General features: G+C 43.1%; 1 protein-coding gene across 18 annotated transcripts in view; it reads left to right on the top strand.

The window, feature by feature from the left end:
• Positions 1–20,741, top strand: part of PTPRS (protein tyrosine phosphatase receptor type S) — a 565,376-nt gene that overhangs the window by 159,975 nt on the left and 384,660 nt on the right. For 10 of the 18 annotated variants that reach the window (XM_040322436.1, XM_040322492.1, XM_040322495.1 and 7 more), the window contains exon 6: positions 10,187–10,195. The exons of the other annotated variants lie outside the window; for them this stretch is intronic. In XM_040322436.1, coding sequence (XP_040178370.1) covers positions 10,187–10,195 — 9 coding nt within the window. The remainder of the gene's footprint in view (positions 1–10,186; positions 10,196–20,741) is intronic. 18 annotated transcript variants of the gene reach the window in all.

The raw sequence follows: 20,741 nt of genomic DNA, 5'->3' as shown, positions 1-20,741 counted from the left end.
AAAGCGCTATAGAAGTATAACATTATTGAAACTAATATTTTTAAATCACTTCTGTGGAATCAGCTTTACAATGACCAAAGACCAGGCAATAGTGACAACAGTGTTTAAAACATATTAATTATATATACAGTATTCACTGATAATTTTGTGTTTGGTTAGATGAATATCTATTTCTTCAAAGCTTATAAAGTTTTCCTGTGGTAAATAAAAATGATAGCAACACTTGTAACCATTTAGCAAAGTAACACTGAGGTGTCTCTTTTTCCACAACTCCATTTTGTTTTTTTCCAGGTACAGTAACCGATTTTGCTTTCAGGTGAAATGGATCCTGCCGAACAACTGTTTTACTATTTACTAACTGTTTACTATTTTATGACTTTATTTACCTAGAGAATTTTATTGAGCTCCGTAAAACTGTATGAACAAAAGTGGCACAAAGCCTTATTGATGTAGCTGCCACATATTACATTATCTTCTGTTTGCTAGTCAATGAAAGAATGTGCATGTACCATAGTGTTGAAAAACTGTTTATGTCTAGAAAGATTATGAGCAATATTCTGTAAAAAATTAGCCTGTCAAACAATATGGGCAAGGATAGTTTCTATTGTGTAAAACTCCTTCAAAGCATATCTATGGTCAAGATATAAAATCATATATTAATTTCCACACTGTATTTAAATTCTTTATAGCCTACTTCTATTATTCTAAACAATCTTGAAGTTTGTACACTCACTTTGTGAAGATCCCACACATTTACTTCCTTGAATTATGTGACACGTTTTCACTCTTACCATGTTGATAGGCACTGCTGTGTCACAGAATTCACAGAGCCTGCCTTCTGAACTACAGAGGTGCTCAGAGAAGGAATATCAGGAGGTACAGAAATCACTGCTTGCAGGGAGCAAGGTACCATGGGATATGTAGCTTGAGGGAAGATGCAAAGCATTCAGGGAATCCAGTAGGGCTGCAACTAACGATTATTTTCATAATCGATTAGTTGGCCGATTATTGTTTTGATTAATCGGATAATAGCCTTAAAAAAATGCATTTTTTTATTTTTTTTGGCCCAATTTGTTGTTGGGCAGATTACAAAACACAAATTGCTGCAAAAACACATTACATGCTTGTATTCAGCTTCACAATTAAAGTATATTGAACCAAAAAAAACAAAATGGCACCGTTTTGCATTAAAAAGCCTTGCCCTTTCCAAATACGCAGCAGCTGAAAAAAAAATCATGGATGTGAACGTGTCCAATAGGAAAACATGTAAATGAACTGCAGTGTGTTTCTACAAAAAACACCAAAAAACAGAGGTGTGACCCAGGCCTGAAATGTTTAGTAACATAATAGGGTTAAAAAAAAAAAAGTACAAAAAGAGCAAATAATCGCTTCTGTAAGGGGTTAATTTTTTTTACTGTGGGACAGTGAAAGTAATATTTACAGTAGCGATTTGCTTTTTTGTACTATAAAGGGCTAATTTTAGTTTTTTTAACCCCATTATGTTACTGGCCGATTAATCGATTATGAAAAATTGTAATCGATTAATTTCATAATTGATTAGTTGTCGATTAATCGATTAGTTGTTTCGGCCCTAGAATCCAGGAACTTGTGGAAAAATATGGTCAGCAGACAGTGTGTGCTGTGACCATAAATTTCCTTTAACCACTTAAGACTCGGACAATTATGCAGGTAAAGGACCTGGCCCCTTTTTGCGATTCCGCACTGCGTCGCTTTAACTGACAATTGCGCGCTCGTGCGACGTGGCTCCCAAACAAAATTGGCATCCTTTTTTTCCCACAAATAGAGCTTTCTTTTGGTGGTATTTGATCACCTCTGTGGTTTTTATTTTTTGCGCTATAAACAAAAAATGAGCGACAATTTTGAAATAAATTCAATATTTTTTACTTTTTGCTATAATAAATATCCCCAACAAATATATATATAAAAAAAAAAAAATTCCCTCAGTTTATTGATTGGTTTGCGCAAAAGTTATAGCGTTTACAAAATAGGGGATAGTTTTATGGCATTTTTATTAATATATTTTTTTTTACTAGTAATGGCGGCGATCAGCGATTTTTTTTATGACTGCAACATTATGGCGGACACAGCGGACACTTTTGACAAATTTTTGGGACAATTGTCATTTCCACAGCTAAAAGTGCTATAAAAATGCACTGATTACTGTGAAAATGCCAATGACAGTGAAGGGGTTAACCACTAGGGGGCGCTAAGGGGTTAAGTGTGCCCCAAGGGAGTGATTCTTACTGTAGGGGGGTGTGGCTGTAGGTGTGACATCACTGATCGTCGTTCCCTATAACAGGGAACAGACGATCAGTGACACTGCCAGCTCCTGTGACCCGATCGCAGGACACTGGCTGTGATCGGGTCCCGCGGGTGCGGTCACGGAGCTTTGGACCAGGTCGCGAGCGCGCCGCATGCGTGTGACCCATGGCTGAACACTTAAAGGGCAATGTACCTGTACGTGCCTGTGCCCAACCGTGCCATTCTGTCGACGTATATCGGCGTTAGGCGGTCCTTAAGTGGTTAAAGGGGTTGTAAACCCTCAAGGTTTTTCACCTTATTGCTGCAGCCCCCCCTTTTACTTACCTGAACCCGATCGTTCATGCGATGGGTACGAAGACAGCAGCAGCAGCCGCTGTCTCGGTCCTCATTGGATAGATTGATAGCAGCAGGACCCATTGGCTTCCACCTCTGTCAATCAAATCATGTGACCCAGGAGCCGGGGGGGGCGGGACCGAGTCCTGCTGTCTGTGTCAATGGCCACAGCAGCAGGACTCGGGAGTGCCCCCATGGAAGGCGGCTTTCCATGGGGGCACTCAAGAAGAGGAGGAGCCAGAGGTACACGGTGCAAAACCCTTGCACAGAGGAGGTAAGTACGACGTCTGTTATTTAAAAAAAAATACTAAGCTTTGCAACCACATTAAGTCTTCTTTCCTGTTCAATTAGAAAGACATGCCATGGAAGTTTGCTTTTGTACCAAATAGGTTAGAGTAAAAGGAAACACCTTCTAGTTTTGCATAAAAATCTTCAAAGTGATCCTGAAAGCATAAGCAGTTAGAAGGCCCTAATGCCGCGTACACACCATCACTTTATGTGATGAAAAAAAATGACGTTTTTAAAAACGTCACTTTAATTGACCGTGTGTGGGGGAAAACGTTGTTTTATGTCTTGTAAAAAACGACCAAAAAAAATTGAAGCATGCTTCAATTTTATGTGTCGTTTTTCAAAAGTGCACTTTTTACTTCACAGAAATTGACCGTGTGTAGCAAAAAACGTCGTTTTCTAAGACGTTTTTTCATCCACGCATGCCCAGAAGCTACTTATGAAGCAAGCTTCAATGGTAAAACGTGGTGGAACGTAACCTCACTTTGCAAGATCATTGTGAGAAAACGATGGTGTGTAGGCAACTTCGTCTTTGAAAATTGAAGTTTCAAAAACGTCATTTTTTACTTCACAGAAAGTGTCGTTTTTTTTCATCACATAAAGTGATGGTGTGTATGCGGCATAAGAATTTCATTGGCTTTATCTAGAGCATACAGTATGTTATTGACCTCAGTTCCTAATGACAGCTTATTGGCCTCTGGCTTAGCTGACAAAAAAGTTGTATTGAGCAAAACAAATCTGAACACTTTTTGCTGTGTCACACTGCCCCACACACTGCAAGTTTCTTGCAATATCTGCCTTGTCTTAGACTATACAGATGCCTTGAATTTGATTGTTGTTCTTGGCATGAGTGTATTCAAAAGCCAAGGAGAATAGCACGTTATTTAAATGCAGGCACTGGTTATGCATCTGTATCCCGTACCATTATGAACAAAGCCTCATTCATTTAAAGTAACAGTCAAAATATGCTCAACAGTGTTATTATTTCAGTTTTTTAATCGACCCCTTAGTGATCGCAATGACATTTTAAAGGGGTTGTAAAGGTAAAAATGTTTTCCCTAAATAGCTTCCTTTACCTTAGTGCAGTCCTCCTTCACGTACCTCATCCTTACATTTTGCTTTTAACCTCCCTGGCGGTATGATTCTTTCAGATTTTAGGTGCTGAAAGCGGTACCATTATTTTTCATGGAAATTTGGCGTTTTAGATTGCAGGCCTGTAATTCTTAGGAATAACTCACCTAAATCTGTCCAAACCAGAGTCTCTAGTAGACTATGATAAAGTTTGAAACACAAAATCATAAATTATAATATAATAAATAATAGCAAATAATAATTTAATAATAACAATACTTTTTATTTAATACATTTTAGTAAATAATATATTCAAAAACTCTGATTTTTTTTGGGGGGGGGGGGGGGGTCAAACAAGGGTGCAATATCATTAGTCAGTAAACGTCTCGGGTATGAAAAAATTTAAAGCAATGTACAGCACAAAGTCCAACGTCACAGTCGGACAATAGAAATACGTTTCTTTACGTATTTTTCTTCCGTTGTCGTCTCGCTTGGAGCAGCAAACCACACACATCCTTTCAGGGGGTGGAATGTGGTCCATAAAGTGACGACCAGTCAGTCGTTCAGGGTTCACAACACCAGCAGCCCAACGTCCAGATTGGTTTACCGCCGTTGGCGTTTGGTGCTTCAGAAAGATTAGTTCTGCAACCTTCCACACAAAGTCCGCATGGACCATAGGCCTGTCACTTTTTTTTTTCATCAGAATGAAGGAATTCCAGAGGCACTGTTCCAAAAGATGTCTGAATTTTTTTTTTTATAGTATTTTTTTTGCTGCTTCCTCATCGCTGTGTAAAATGTCATGGCCTGTTCAGCTCTGTCCACACCTCCCATAGTGTGGTTGTAGTCCAACACAACCTGTGGCTTCATAACATCCTTTCCACCTTTGGTGTGTACCATTACAGTCGAGGTGTTATGAACTGTACTCATAAGGCACACGTCTTTTTTGTCCCGCCACTTCAGTGCCATCATTTTCCCTTTCTGCCATGCAGCTACTTCTCCTTCCCCAAGCTTTTTGTTGGCAAATGCTGACGACATGTCACGCCGGTTAGGCCTCACAGTCCCATAAGCGTCAGTCTTATTTAGGAGAAGGAACTCGTACAGTTCTGGGGAGGTATAAAAATTGTCTGTTGTGACACAGTAGCCCTGGTTCAGCAATGGCTCTATCAAGGAAAGCGGTTGCCATTCCAAAACCGCTGAATCGCTGGCAGAATTTGGTCCCTTTCCCGGTGTTCAGGACTGAGTTCCAGATGTACCCAGAGCTGGATTCACACAGCATAAATGACTTTATGCCAAAGCGAGCACGCTTTGATGCGATGAACTGTATCCAGTTAAGTCTACCTTTGTAGGCAATGAGACTTTCATCGATAGTAATGTCTCTCTCAGGAATATAGGTCCGCTGGAAATTCTGCAAAATAAGCTGGTAAACCTCCCAAATTTTTTTCAACTTTGGAGCTGGATGAGAACTCTCATCAAAGTCCTCATTATTTGCAAAGTGCAAATACTTCATGATCAGTAAAAATCTATACTCATGACGGTTCCAAAAAAAGGTGTGGCCAATAATTTGTTGGTTGTCCAATACCATTTTTACAGGGGTTTCCCCACCACTCCCTGTACAATTATAAGGCTAAGAAACTTCCAGATGTCGTCGCTGGTTACAGGTTCCCATTTTCTGCGCCTTGAAAATCGCTGATGGGTAGCAGCTTTTTGTTTCTGGTATCGATTCGTCTCCAAAACAATTTCGGCGATCACTTCATCCGTCAAAAAAAGTTGGAGGTATTCCAAGGGATTGTCATCCTCAACGTCCACTTTGATCCCAGGTGCTCCTGTAAATGGAAATCTTGGGGGCGCTACGTGCTCCGTACCGCAATCATTTGTGCACCAAGTCCGCACATCGCTGGGCACAGTCACAGGATCGTCGCTCAAATCACTTTCTGCATCTGATGACGAACTTTCCCACGCGTCACTGTCACTCAACTCCTCTGCAAGCGAATCTGTATCACTGTCAATGTTTTCCAGCAGGTCTCATAGCGATTTTGAGGTAGAGGCGCACTTTTTTGATGCCATGGTCGCTGTGCAGTTTACAGACACAAGTACAGTAAATCTGCAGACAAGGGCACTGGAGAAAGCACTGGGGGGCAATCAAAGTTCACTGTAAATTATTTTTTATTGTAATCCAATTGTATCAGTGTGTTTTTACTTTTGTTTTTACTTTTGACTGTTTGACTGAATTTGGCGCCATTCCCCCGTTCCGCCCCCCTTCGTCGCGACGCTCGCAGGGAAGGGAATCAGGGGAACACAGTGCATCGGGCGGAACATCCGGCCGCCGTGCACTGTTGAAATACATTGCTGGATCGCAGGGAAAAGGTAAGTCACCTCTTTCTGCATCCAGCGAGGCAAACCCGAGTGTGGCTCGGGGTTACCGATCGCAACACAAAAATCTCACCCCGAGCCACACTCGGGAATACCGTTAGGCAGGTTAAATGTCCTTATTTCTTCTGGGAAATCCTCACTTGCTGTTCTTCTGTCTGTAACTCCACACAGTAATGTGAGGCTTTCTCCCTGGTGTGGAGAAAGCCTCTTGAGGGGGGAGGGGGCAAGCAGGAGTGTCAGGACGCTCACTAATATACAGCTCCTTTCTCTATCTGCAAAGTAGAGAGTGTCATGACTTGCCTGCTCGCCCCCTCCCCCCTCAAGTGGCTTTCTCCACACCAGGGAGAAAGCCTCGCATTACTGTGTGGAGTTACAGACAGAAGAACAGGAAGTGAGGATTTCTTAGAAGAAATAAGGACATTTAAAAGCAAAATCGAAGGATGAGGTAAGTGAAAGAGGACTGCACTGAGGTAAAGGAAGCTATTTAGGGAAACAAATGTTTACCTTTACAACCCCTTTAAGTCCAAATGTAAAATGCCCCTTGCCATGAAAATATTAAGGGGCAAGTTCACCTTTATATACATTTCTGAAAAGGGCCCCATGCCCTTTAGCGCCCCCAATACAATACAATGCAGTTCCTCACGTGCGTATAACAAGTTTAGCAGCATTAGTATGAAGTTAGTATTAGTATTTATAATTATTATTAATATTCATAGTTAGTATTAGTATGTATGGTATTCACTTTTAAAGTTTCTGATTGCATAATCTGCTCTCCTTTACTCAGACACATTGCTGAGCTGCGAGAGTGGACTGTGTGGTAGGGAGGGGAGGCTTGGAGTGCTGGTTGGTGGATTTCTGGGGCCCTGCATCTAGAAATGAGTACATCCTGCCACCTTCAGGATAGATTGAGAAGGACAATGGTGTCAACAGCTGAAGAGGTGTGTGTTTGTTTAGGGAGCACAGCATTTTAATATATTGGGGTCACTATAGTGCATGGGGTTTTTTTTTTTTTTTGAAACATGTATAAAGGTGAACTTACCTTTTAACTAACTTTGCATCAGAGAATTAGAAATGTGTAACTTTCTATGTTCGTTATTCTCAGAACTGCTGTCAAAACAGAAACCTAAAACTGTACCCTTTCTTCTAAACTATGGGGTTCTAAGCTTCAACAAAAACTCTGTTCATGAAAGGGTTAAACAAACTTTGTAGTTCTATATATCTGTCCATAAATCTATTTTGACAGATTTACTATTAACTGAGTTTCTTGATACAATTCATGATAAGCCTTACTTGAGAGCTTAAAGGGGTTGTAAAGGTTCTTTTTTTATTTTCTAATTAGGTTCCTTTAAGCTAGTGCATTGTTGGTTCACTTACCTTTTCCTTCAATTTCCCTTCTAAATGTTTTTTTTCTTTGTTTTCTTTGTCTGAATTTCTCACTTCCTGTTCCTCCTCAGTAAGGTGTTCAGTAAGCTGTTCTAAATGATTTTCCACCGCTCGGATGATGGTGGAAAGCTTACTGAGGAGAAACAGGAAGTAAGAATTCAAACAAAGAAAAAAAAAATTTAGAAGGGAAATCGAAGGAAAAGGTAAGTGAACTACAATGCACTAGCTTAAAGGAACCAATTTAGAAAATAAAAGACAAACCTTTACAACCCCTTTAATCGTGCTTCCAAAATTTGGTAGTACTTTTGTTTAAAAGTGTTGCAAAAGTTGGTTAGACAAATAGAAAAAATGACTCCCCATTGAGTAAGTTATTTAACCCTTGTTTTTTTTTTTTTTTTATATACAGTATATACAGCGCTAAAAGCCTCCCATTCTTTGCACTCTAACATGTGCGCACATGTAAATTAATGCTTGTGCAACACATGTCGGTTATCTTTGCGAATGCTAGAATGAGGGGGAACATTTTAGGGACATCATTTGTTAATTTTAAGTTGAAGTCCTGTGAAGGCTTTTAAATTGTTTCCACAATTTTGTTATTGTAGTAGATCCTTTTTAAGACGTTAAGATGATTTGTGTGTCTTAGCACCACATCCCTGTCATAATTGCTATGCGCAAACATTGAAATCAAATGGGACTTTTATGGTGGCAAACAATGCATGCAATATAAACTATAAATTAAGATTGCACCGATACTTTTTTTTTCTTAACACTCATCGATACCAATTACCAATATCTACTGCAACTGTTTTGTTTACACTTCAGTTGTCAGCAATTGTACAAAGCATTGAAAAGTTTTTTACAAATGAATTACATTTTATATTTTTACAGTTTGCGCTTTTTTCAATGTGAAACATGTAAATATATGTTAAAGGTGTAAAACTATTAACAAATAAAGCAAAGAACCAAAAAAAACAGCATCAAAATAATAATTAAATGGAGGAGTTAATAAAGGCTAATTAGAGTTAAGTTAGAGTTAAGGGTTAAACAGAGAAAGCCCCGCTCCTTAACAACCGATCATTGCCAGTGTACTGTCAAAATAGCCAATTCATTGAGATCTCCAATCACGTCACTTTCTTTTACTGTAAAAGCATCAGTAATTGGAGATTTAGACGAATTGCTGTTTTGACACAAACACAGCAAACGTGTATGCACTATAAAGAGTTTGCTGTTTTGGCAGAACAGCAACTAAGGAGGAAAAAGGTGTCGCTGCCTCGAAGGCGGCCATGCTGTTGGTTAGTATCGGGTGGACTAACATCGTCCACTCATAATATCGTGTACCGGAGCGTACACACTTGCCGGTATTGTGTCAAAACAGAAACTCGTCTAAATCTCCAATTACTGATGCTATACAGTAACCAGAAGTGATGTAATTGGAGATCTTGATGAATTGGCTATTTTGACAGAACACCATTTTTTCTTTTGTTTAAATTTCAGCTGCTGCTGACAGCTGAAAGAACCGAGCCTGAAAGTATCAGTTTCTGGTATCAGTGCATTTGCTTAGTATCGTTTGCCGTATATACATAAACATTAAAAAGATCATCTGTACTAACACATACAGTATATGTATTTTGGAGGCCATGTGAGGTAGTTCCAAATTTACATTTGCATTGATGAATAAGGAGCAAAAAGTGTTCCTTTTTTACATGTTCACCCCAAAGCAGACACTTCAGAGCAGCACCCTAACAGGAACACCACAAACAGAGGGGCAGGGGCTGAGGAACGTTAGCATGTTTCATGTTACACCGTAAATAAGGTGGAATTAAGGTGGACTGCCAGCAAGTAGTTAAATCCTTAGTAGCAAAAAAATTAACTCAACAGTGTGTCTCCTTTCTGTTGGTAAATAAACATTACCTTCTGCATTCATTAGAGATGCAGTCTTGATTTAAGATGTAAGATTTAAAATGGTTGAATTCTCCTGGAAAGTATTTTTGTTTTCTATTTTAAAGCCTAAGTTTAGAAAAAAAAGGGACATTACTGTCAGTATGATTTTTCCTTTGTACTGCTTTCTTCTGCTTTAGTAGAAATCATAGGGAGGAGATTTCTTCTAAACCAGGAAACAGCAGCTGAAGGGGTAAATTACACTGATAGTAAGTAATGTCCCTTGTGCTGATTTTATTTATTTATTTATTTTCAAAACGTAGGCTTTAAAGGACTTATTTATAATATTTATAATATTTTCAAAAGATAAACTAATATAGAACAGTGTTATTTCAGGATTTATATCATTAATACAACAACATAGTTTATGTAAACAAAATGTGTACATTTCTCAAAGTGTCATTTTATAATAAAGAACACAGTGTATGTGTTTGATAATCTGTTATTGCCTACTCTTGTGCCAGAGATATGGTTAACAAACTTTTTCTTTTCCTTTTGTTTTATTCGTTTTAACACTCAGAGACCTTTGGTAAGTTGGTGGATAAACTAAAGACCCAAGTAAAGCAGACATGCCCTAACTAATTCTAACAGGCTTTGATAACGCATGCTTTGCATATAATACTAACATCTGTAATGGCTGCACTACTGAAGCAAATAAAACCCCCTTTTTAACTAACATAATAACATACCTAATTAAATAAACTCACTTCTACCCTCTTCCCAACGTATTTAAAAAGTGTCTTTACCTGCACAACTAAAAGCACAATTTTGGTGGAATTTCTTCCAGTTGCATTGTTATGATGGTTAAATAATTTTTTTCCCTAGCTGTTATATTTTCAAGTTCTGTTGATGAGAGGGCTGTATTTGCATAATTGTATTACACTGGGGACTTCTTTAAGCATCAGTCTTTTTTAACTGCATGCAGGACATGGTTTAGATGTTATTGTAATATCCATAGCCATTGAATTTAGGTAATAATCATTTGATCTAGTTGGAGCAAGTATGGAGTAACTACCATAGGTATAGTTCCTCCTATATAACATTAGGCAACATCAGTTGATCAGTTGATATCTGGAGATAGTTAACATGTTGTATTACATTTTGTGACCTATTGCTACCATGTTCTATAGATAAAGGGTCAGTGATGTCTGTTCATTGCATAGACATGCACACAGTGTTCATATCTATGTACTGTACCTGTCGATTAAATAATAAAAAAAACAAAACACGGATTTGCCTATAGTTAAATTCGTTATGATTGATTGCTGTGTGTGTTTGCTCTTCTCTTTAAGCTAGCAATCGATTTAAGTAGGTGTCTCTGGAAATGTAAAGCCAATATACTGAAATCTAAAATGCTTACCAGTTGTTTTGTTTAGAGCTTAGCAAGCATGTTCCTAACAGTAAAGACATTCGTGACGGCGGCATATTCTGCAATGCATTACAGAGAATGCTGTTCATATTTGTTTATGGCCCAGTCACATTAACCACTTCCATACAGGGCATTTTCATCCCCTTCCTGCCCAGACCAATTTTTAGTTTTCAGCACTGTCGCACTTTGAATGACAATTGCGCGGTCGTGCGATGTGGCTCTCAAACAAAATTGACGCCCCTTTTTCTCTTCCGTTCATGGATGGACACAGCAGCATTGACCTTAGGGTTATATACCTTCCTTTCAGGAGAGACTAGGCAGAAAAAACAGCACTTTAAGTGTTAAAAACACTTCTCTCAGTACAGCACCTCCCAGGGGGTGTGTCCCCCCGGGTACATCCCACTCTCTGACTCATGCAGCTCCAGTTTTTTTTCTGCCTAGCGTTAGGAGAAGACATGGCCTTTCTAGAGTTCATGTGCTCTGGAGTTTTTTTGCAATTTTTTTCGCTTTTCTTAGATTTTTCCTGCATTTTTGGATCCTGGGATCTACAATCAACTGCCGACTGGGTGACAGGCTGGATCCTCGATCCTTGTAGTCCCCCCATGTTCCGGCATCGAGTGTGTGCAGGCCTTTAGCTAGGCCGTCCAGTGAACTACATGTTCCAGGGCACACATATGACCGGTCTCTATGGCCTTGTCACAGTGTGCCGGGCCGACAGCCATGCCGTATCTGCTGCAGACGTTGGGTCTGTCTGGAATGCCTCCAGCCGGTGGTCGCAGGACGAGTAAGTAGTGTCCCCTTGCCCTGGCAGGGTGGTGCGGCTGGTGCGTTCCTGGGGAGGTCGAATGAGGGTCCACTCTGCTTTCAACTCTCCCTTTCCTCTCCCTCCTTCCCCATTCTGGGTGGTGGCTGTAAGGGGGGGGTCCGCATGGGGCTCTGTTACTACCGGGGGCTGTGCTAGCGGTGAGGTGATATTTTTTTATTGTACTGGGGTTGCTGTGTGTGCTGGGCTATGTTCTGCTGTGTGTTACTGGCTTTTAAACAAGTGCATGGCCGCCATTTTACCAGAGTCGCGGTTTCTATATGCATTTCGGCAGCCATCTTGGGAAAGTCTCGGCCTCTAGTGCCTGGAATAACGGCGCAGAAGCCCATGAATTGCTTCCTGAGGGACGGAGCGGCATAGGCACAGCACGGACAGCACTCTCAGCGCCTCAGCTACCATTACAGCCTAGTCGGGTGGTGAGTTCCCTGGGGGCCCCCTGCGCTCTGTTTTGTGGCCGGGAGGGTGACCGGTGGGTCTCTGCCTTGCAGTACTAGGGCGGCATAGCGGTTGGTCAGTATGGAGTCTGAACCAGAGGCTTCTACCCCAACCATGCCTGGGTTAACCCTTAGTGCACGCTGCTCCCTTCAATCTGGGAAGGGTAAGGAGCCTCGCCGTAAGCAAGGGCCCTCCTTTACTGCCCCCAAGAGGTTTTTTTGTCCGCCAAATGCGGCAGGAAAATGTTTTCAAGGTGCCAAGGCGCCCGCTGCAGGGCAGAAGCGCACCTGGTACCGCAAGCCTGCGGACAAACCTGCTTCCGCATGAAGGTCTGCCCCGCCCGCATCTCGGGTGGGGGGACGGCTTCGCAAATTCGTGGCTCGGTGGAGGTCTCTTCTTTCCGACCGTTGGGTTTGCAAAGTAGTTTCCTCGGGGTACAAGATAGAGTTTCTCTCTTGTCCACCAAACAGATTTTTTCCTTCCAACCTCCAGCTTCCTCGGATCGCCAGAAGGATCTGTCAGGGGCTGTCCAGGATCTACTGGTCAGGGGAGTGATTGTGCCAGTTCCCTCAACGGAACGGTTTTAGGGGTTTTACTCCAATCTGTTTGTAGTCCCCAAGAAGGAAGGGGTCCGTTCCAATCCTGGACCTCAAGGCCCTTAATTGTTTTGTCAAAGTGCAAAAATTCAGAATGGAGTCGATTCGCTCGGTAGTGGCGGCACTCCATCAGGGGGATTTTATGGCGTCCTTGGACATCATGGACGCATACCTGCATATCCCCATATGCGCAAAGCACCAGAGGTTTCTGCGTTTTGCGATCGGAGAGGACCACTTTCAATTTGTGGCCCCCCCGCTCGGCCTGGCCTCGGCACCATGGGTCTTCACCAAGGTGCTCGCTCCAATTCTGGCCCTGCTGAGGCAGCGCGGGATCACTATCGTAGGATACCTGGACGACCTTCTCCTGAGAGCTTCCTCAAGCTCAAATTTAGAAGAGGATGTGTCTATCACCTGCCAGACCCTCCGAGAATTTGGCTGGCTACTAAATGTCCAGAAGTCAGTATTGGTACCGTCTCAGCGGCTGGAATACCTGGGGTTAGTCCTGGATTCCTTGAAGGCAAGAGTTTTTCTCCCAATGGAAAAACTTCAGACACTACAAACTGCGATGCAGTGGTTGGCGACCCAGAAGTGGTTGTCGTTTCGCTTTTGCATGAGGGTTCTGGGTCTGATGGTGGCCTCTTTCGAGGTAGTTCCGTATGCCCAATTCCACACCCGAGTGTTACAGAAAGAGATTCTCTCACGTTGGGACAATCTCCCTTCGTCTCTGGATTACCAGATTCGGGTGAGTCGACTGGTCAAGTCCTCTCTAGTGTGGTGGCTGACGTCTCCGGTACTTCGGACCGGGAAGTCTTTTCTGCCGTGCAATTGGACAGTGGTCACGACGGATGCCAGCCTCTCCGGCTGGGGGGGTGTCTGGGGTGCCCAGTCAGCCCAGGGGTGCTGGACTCAGGAGGAGTCCCGCCTGCCAATCAATGTACTGGAGCTCCGAGCGATCAAATTGTGTCTCTCCAAGTGGTCCCTGGGTCTGCAGGACCAACCGGTCAGGATCCAGTCCGACAACGTCAATCATCAGGGAGGCACACGGAGCTCGGCTGCAGCGACGGATGTCGCGCACATCCTCCGGTGGGCCGAAAGGTACGTTCCAGCTCTGTCGGCCGTATACATTCCTGGGGTGCTAAATTGGCAAGCCGACTACCTAAGTCGCCAAACACTAGACCAAGGAGAATGGTCACTACACCCGGAGGTGTTTCAGAGTCTGTGCCGAAAATGGGGCACTCCAGACGTGGACCTCCTGGCGTCCCGTCTCAATTGGAAGGTGCCACGGTTCATGGCCAGGTCAAAGGACCCGTGGGCGGACGCATCAGACGCGTTGGTGGCGCCATGGGGTCACTATCGCCTAATCTACGCCTTCCCTCCTCTGAAGCTTCTTTCTTGCCTGCTGCGCAGAGTGGAAGCCGAAGGGATACCAACAATCCTGATCGCCCCGCATTGGCCGCGCCGTCCCTGGTACGGGGACCTGGTGTGTTTGGTGGCAGACGTCCCTTGGCGTCTACCCCTGAGAGAAGATCTTCTGTCGCAGGGTCCGATCTTTTACCCTGCTTTACAGTCGCTGGCTTTAACGGCGTGGCTGTTGAGAGCCAGGTGTTGAAGGACTGAGGCCTGTCGGGCTCGGTGATCTCTACCATGCTACGAGCACGGAAGTCTACTTCACGAAAGATTTACCATCGTACGTGGAAGGCCTACATCTCTATGTGTGAAGAGATGAAATGGCACCCCCTGTGCATACGTGATGTCTCGGATTCTGCTGTTTCTACAGCGTGGAGTGGATCAGGCTCTCGCCTTAAGTATGGTTAAGAGTCAGATTTCGGCTCTAGCTGTTTACTTTCAGCGACCCTTGGCGGCGCACTCCCTGGTGCGTACGTTTGTGCAGGGGGTTCGGCATGTGGCCCCTCCTGTGCGTCCTCCACTGCCTCCATGGGACTTGAATTTAGTCCTCTCAGTGCTTCAAGAGGCCCCGTTTGAGGACATTCGGAAGATCCCCTTGTTGTCCCAGAAGGTGGTTTTCCTGGTGGCAATTACCTCGGTCAGACAGGTATCTGAACTGGCGGCCTTGTCCTGCAAGGCTCCCTATTTGGTCATCCATACGGATAAGGTGGTGTTGCGGCCGCAGCCGTCATTTCTTCCAAAGGTTGTTTCGGCTTTTCACATTAATGGGGACATTGTTTTACCATCTTTATGTCCTCGACCGAAAAACCGAAGGAGGCCACTTTACATTCCTTGGACGTGGTTCGGGCCCTACGGGTGTACTTGTCTGCTACGGCTCCGTTTCAGAAGTCGGACTCACTGTTCGTGTCGGTGACTGGTCCTAAGAAAGGTCTGGCGGTCTCGTCGGCCACCATTTCTAGGTGGATCAGACAGGTCGTGCTTCAGGCCTATGCCCTGAAGGGGCGGGCGCCTCCCTTTCAGGTTACGGCGCATTCGACCAGGGCGATTGGTGCCTCTTGGGCTTTCCGCCATCAAGCGTCTGTTTTACAGGTGTGTAAGGCAGCGACCTGGTCGTCAATACCACATCTTCTCAAAATGTTACAAGGTGGATGTGAGTGCATCTTCGGATGCCTACTTTGGCCGCAAGGTTTTACAGGCGGCAGTTTAAGGTTGGAGTTCCTCCGTTGAGAAACTCCGGTTTTGTTTGGGGTGAAGCTTGGTTTGCTGTGTTGTTTTTCCCACCCCTCAAAATGTTTTGACAATGCTGCTGTGTCCGTCCATGAACGGAAGAGAAAATAGGATTTTTGTACTCACCGTAAAATCCATTTCTCTGAGTTCATGGACGGACACATCACCCACCCCTCCTTTTTGTTTGTACTGCTTGTTACGAACTGGAGCTGCATGAGTCAGAGAGTGGGATGTACCCGGGGAACACGTCCCCTGGGAGGTGCTGTACTGAGAGAAGTGTTTTTAACACTTAAAGTGCTGTTTTTTCTGCCTAGTCTCTCCTGAAAGGAAGGTATATAACCATAAGGTCAATGCTGCTGTGTCCGTCCATGAACTCAGAGAAATGGATTTTACGGTGAGTACAAAAATCCTATTTTTCCCACAAATCGAGCTTTCTTTTGGTGGTATTTGATCACCTCTGCGTTTTTTTTTTTTGCGCTATAAACAAAAGAAGAGCGACAATTTTGAAAAAAAATACAATGGGCCGGATTCAGATACATTGCAGTATCTGTCGGCGCGGCGTAACGTATCGCAGATACGGTACGTCGCCGTAACTTAGGGCGCAAGTTCCATATGCAGAAAGAACTTGCGCCCTTAGTTACGGCGGCGTAACGTATGTGTGTCGGCGTAAGCCCGCCTAATTCAAATGGGGATGATGTGGGCGTGTTTTATGTAAATTCACTGTGACCCCACGTATTTGACGTATTTTACAAACGGCGCATGCGCTGTTCGTGAAAAAATCCCAGTGTGCATTCTCGAAATTACGCCGCAAGTCGTCATTGCTTTAGACGTGAACGTAACTTACGTACAGCCCTATTCGCAAACGACTTACGCAAACGATGTAAAATTTTCAAAACTCGACACGGGAGCGACGTCCATACTTAACATTAGCTACACCTCATATAGCAGGGGTAACTTTACGCCTAAAAAAGCCTAACGTAAACAACGTAAAAAAATGCGCCGGACGTACGTTTCTGAATCGGCGTATCTACCTAATTAGCATATTCACCACATAACTATACGGAAGCGCCACCTAGCGGCCAGCGTAAATATTCAGCCTAAGATACGACGGTGTAAGACACTTACGCCGGTCGGATCTTAGGGAAATCTATGCGTAACTGATTCTCTGAATCAGTCGCATAGTTACGACCACTCACACTCAGAGATATGACGGCGTATCCAGAGATATGACTGCGTATCCAGAGATACGCCGTCGTATCTCCGTTCTGAATCTGGCCCCATATCTTTTACTTTTTGATTTAATAAATATCATAATTTTTTTAAAAAAAAACATTGTTTTGCCTCAGTTTAGGGCGATACGTATTCTTCTACAAATGTTTGAGAGCTGGTTCTTGTCGGAAATTCCGATCCTTTGAATGCAATTCCGACGCACAAAAGTCCTACGCATGCTCAGAATCAATTTGACGCATGCTCGGAATCATTAAGCTTAATTTTTCTCGGCTTGTCGTAGTGTTGTACGTCACCGCGTTCTTGACGTTCGGAATTTCAGACAAAATTTGTGTGACCGTGTGTATGAAACACAAGTTTGAGCCAACATTTCGTTGGAAAAAAGCGGTTTTGTTGTCGGAAATTCCGATCGTGTGTATGCGGCATTAATCTAAGGCCTCATGTACACTGCTGCTGGTAAACTGACATTTAGGAGCAGTTGGGCATTTTTTAAGCTGCCCCTGAACTCTCCTCTGTTATTTTATCAGTAAATGTACACATAGTCGTTTATAGTCGTTTCTAGGCAGGCGAGTTTAGAAGCATCTTTTGGAACGCAAAAAAATGCGTTCAGACCCGATGTTCAGAGGCATTTGAAACGCCAAATGCCTGTAACAGCTTGTAAATTCTGTTAAACTCGGTAACTCATGTTTAGCAGTGTTTAATTTACAGACATTTTCATTTTTTTTAAATGCTCCTAAACGCAAAATGTCACTAAACGCGGCATGTAAATGTCGGATTCTATCTGTCAAGTTAAATAGTTAACCATTTGCCGACCGCCACACACCGATTTACATTGGTAGAATGGCACGGGCAGGCACCTGTATGTCACTTTGCAGCCTAGTAGGCGTGCACACGCCGCGGGAGCATGTCCTGCAAACTTGATGGTCGCCAAGGCCCACGGTCGGGACGCGGTGAGAGGCAGAGCGGGTAGATGTAAACAAGGCATTTCCCTGTTCTGCCTAGCAACATGACAGGGATCTACTGTTCCCTGTCATCAGGAGCAGTGATCTCTGTCATTTTGTAGTGAGTTCATCCCCCCTACAGTTAGAACACCTCCCTAGGACACACTTAACCCCTTGATCGTCCCTATTGTTTAACCCCTCCCCTGCCAGTGTCATTTATACAGTAATCAGTGGTTATTTGTAGCTCTGATCGCTGAATAAATGTCACTGGTCCCAAAATAGTGTCAAAAGTGTCCGATGTGTCTGCCATAATGTCGCAGTCACAATAAAAATTGCTGATCGCCGCCATTTCTAGTAAAAAAAATTATAGTAGTAATAAAAATGGCATAAATCTATTCCCTAAATTTGTAGACGCTATAACTTTTGTGCAAACCAATCAATATACACTTATTGCAATTTTTTTTACCAAAAAATAGAATACATATCGGCCTAAAGTGTGGAAGAAATTCGTTTTTTTATATATTTTTAGGGGATATTTATTATAGCAAAAAGTAAAAAAATATAATTTTTTGGGGTTTATAGCACAAAAATTTTTAACTGCAGAGGTGATCAAATACCACCAAAGAAAACTCTATTTGTGGGAAAAAATGCTCTGGTTGGGGAGGGGGTAAATCCTTCTGGGGCTGAAGTGGTTAAACAAAATCCCGTGTACATGAAGCCTTAGGCCTCATGCACACTGGTTTCTTGTAAACGCTGTTTACACTGATAGGAGGAAATCAGCGTGTTAAACTCACCTAAGCTGCATTTTTTCAAAAATAGTCTAGGTGAGTTTATCAGCATTTAACAAAGTTTGGATTTTGGAGTTTATTTATTACATATGGCAGAATTTTTATTTATTCTGGCCATCAAAATAAACAAATGCTGAAGTGCTAAATGTGCCTAGAGTTTATGCGTGTTTATGAGCGTTTAACAGCATTCTGCTTTTTTTGTGGTCAAAATTTTACTCCTAAATGCGATTTTAGGGCATTCAGAAAACAGCCTAGAACTCCTCTCCTGATAAACTGCAAAAAACTATCAATGTGTGCATGGACACATAGGATAACATAGAGGAGAGATTGAGGGCAGGAAAAAAACGCCCAAACTCACAAAAATGTGGGTTTAACAGCAGCAGTGTGCATGGGGCCTAAAAAAAGGCCCCAAATGTCAGAGTAGGGATGCATCTATTGGCCTTTGCAGTCATTTGCTTTTAGGTATTTCAGAGCTTTGAGTCCTGAATGTTGTATTCTGGAATTTTGGTCTGTGCGTCCACCTTGCTTCAGGTTGTCAAACTTGCCCATATCCCCACAGAAATTAATAGATCTTCAAATTGCTCTAGCATAGCCTATTTCCCAAGGGGTCATTTGCATTTCTCCTAAATGAAGATAGATTTCAGGGTTTATTTTTCAAACCTTTTACTGTCCCAAAAGAGGGCATCTACCACATACTAAAGAGTCTCAAAACCTACCTCGGGGTACAAAAATTCCATATTGAAACCACCAGGTGACATTACATCCCTCCATCCAGGAGATTTTCTTTGCTTTGTAGACATCAAGTCATCAACACTCGCTTTTCTTTGGGCACAATACTACCAATTTGTTGCCCTTTCTTTTTTGAACTGTCCACTGCCCCTTGGGTCTTTACCAAGGTGCTAGCCCCTGTTCTCACCTATCTTCAGGCTCAGAGCAATCCCCATAGTGGATGGTCTTCTTATGAGTGAACTCTTGACTCTTGACATGCCAATGTTCAAGAGATTGTTACCAGGCCTACAAAGGTTCAGGTTGATCTTAATTCTCTAGAAATCAGTGCTGGACTGCCAAATTGCTCCAAGCTCTAGTCTTGCTTTCACATTCGAAAGCTACAGTCCAGCAGACAACCAACCCTCTGCTTTTTCATGAAGGCTTTTGGCCTAATGGTGTCCTCCTCCAGTTTCATATGCCCAATTTTATTCCAGGTGGTTGCAACTCAACATTTTGGCAGCATGGGACAAAAGTGTGCAGTGTCTGGATTGTCCTATATGCCTGACCAGCAGGATCAGGTTTGCCTTGGTGGGTCACAGGTTCTTTACTCCCAAATGTTTGGAAGGTGCTTATGACCCTCTTGGTACAAGATGGTCAAAGGAAGCTTGGCTCCTAATTAATATTCTATAACAAGGTTGATAAAGCTATCCCTTCGATGATTGACTTCTTGTCTAAGCGATCATCTGTCTAGTCTGACAGTACTATTTCAGTGGGTTAGAATAATTATCTCTTAGACGCCAGAGGTCTTGCAGTTCATATAGAAGCAGATTTGTTTCTGGAATTGGGCAGATCTTCACATTCCAGCTATAACCACCATGCAGATCATATGGACCCTGTAGAATGGACCTTTCACCCAAAGGTGTTTTAAGAACTCTGTTGCATGTGGGGAATCCTGGACATGGGCCTTCTGGCTTCCAGGGTCAACAGCAAATTGAGCAGGCTTGTCTCCAGATTCAGGGATCATTCAGGCATTTGCAGTGGATAATCTGGTGACTCCATGGGATCAGTTCAACCTGTCTTCTCAGACAGAGGGCTTTTCTGGTGATTCCTATTACAGCAAACTGGCCCAGGATTTTGGGGCACTTGTCCGACTCCTGACAGAATCTGTAAGCCTGTCCAGATTGTCCAGATCTTCTATCCCAAGGGCTGCTTTGCCACCCCTAGTCAGTGGCTTTAACAGCTTGTCTGCGGAAGCCAAGTTCTTATGGGACAGGAGCCTATCAGATTTTGTCATTACTTTGCTCTTAAAAGGTAGAAAATCATCTTTTCACAAACTCTAAGGCCGGGTACTAACGAGCAAACATGTACGATTTCACCGTACATGTCTGCCAGAGGGCTTCTGTACGATGGCTGTACTAACCATCGTACAGAAGTCCGCGCGTAAACAATACGCGGGGCGTGTCCGCGTCGTCGCCGCGACGATGATGCGGCGACGTGGGCGGGCCTGCCATTTAAAGGCTTCCACGCATGCGTCAAAGTCATTCGACGCATGCG

Source organism: Rana temporaria, chromosome 1 (genome assembly GCF_905171775.1).
Source record: "Rana temporaria chromosome 1, aRanTem1.1, whole genome shotgun sequence".
NCBI classification, from domain to species: Eukaryota; Metazoa; Chordata; class Amphibia; order Anura; family Ranidae; genus Rana; species Rana temporaria.
Note: the sequence above shows the minus strand (reverse complement) of the source record. Positions and strands in the feature narration are given on the sequence as shown.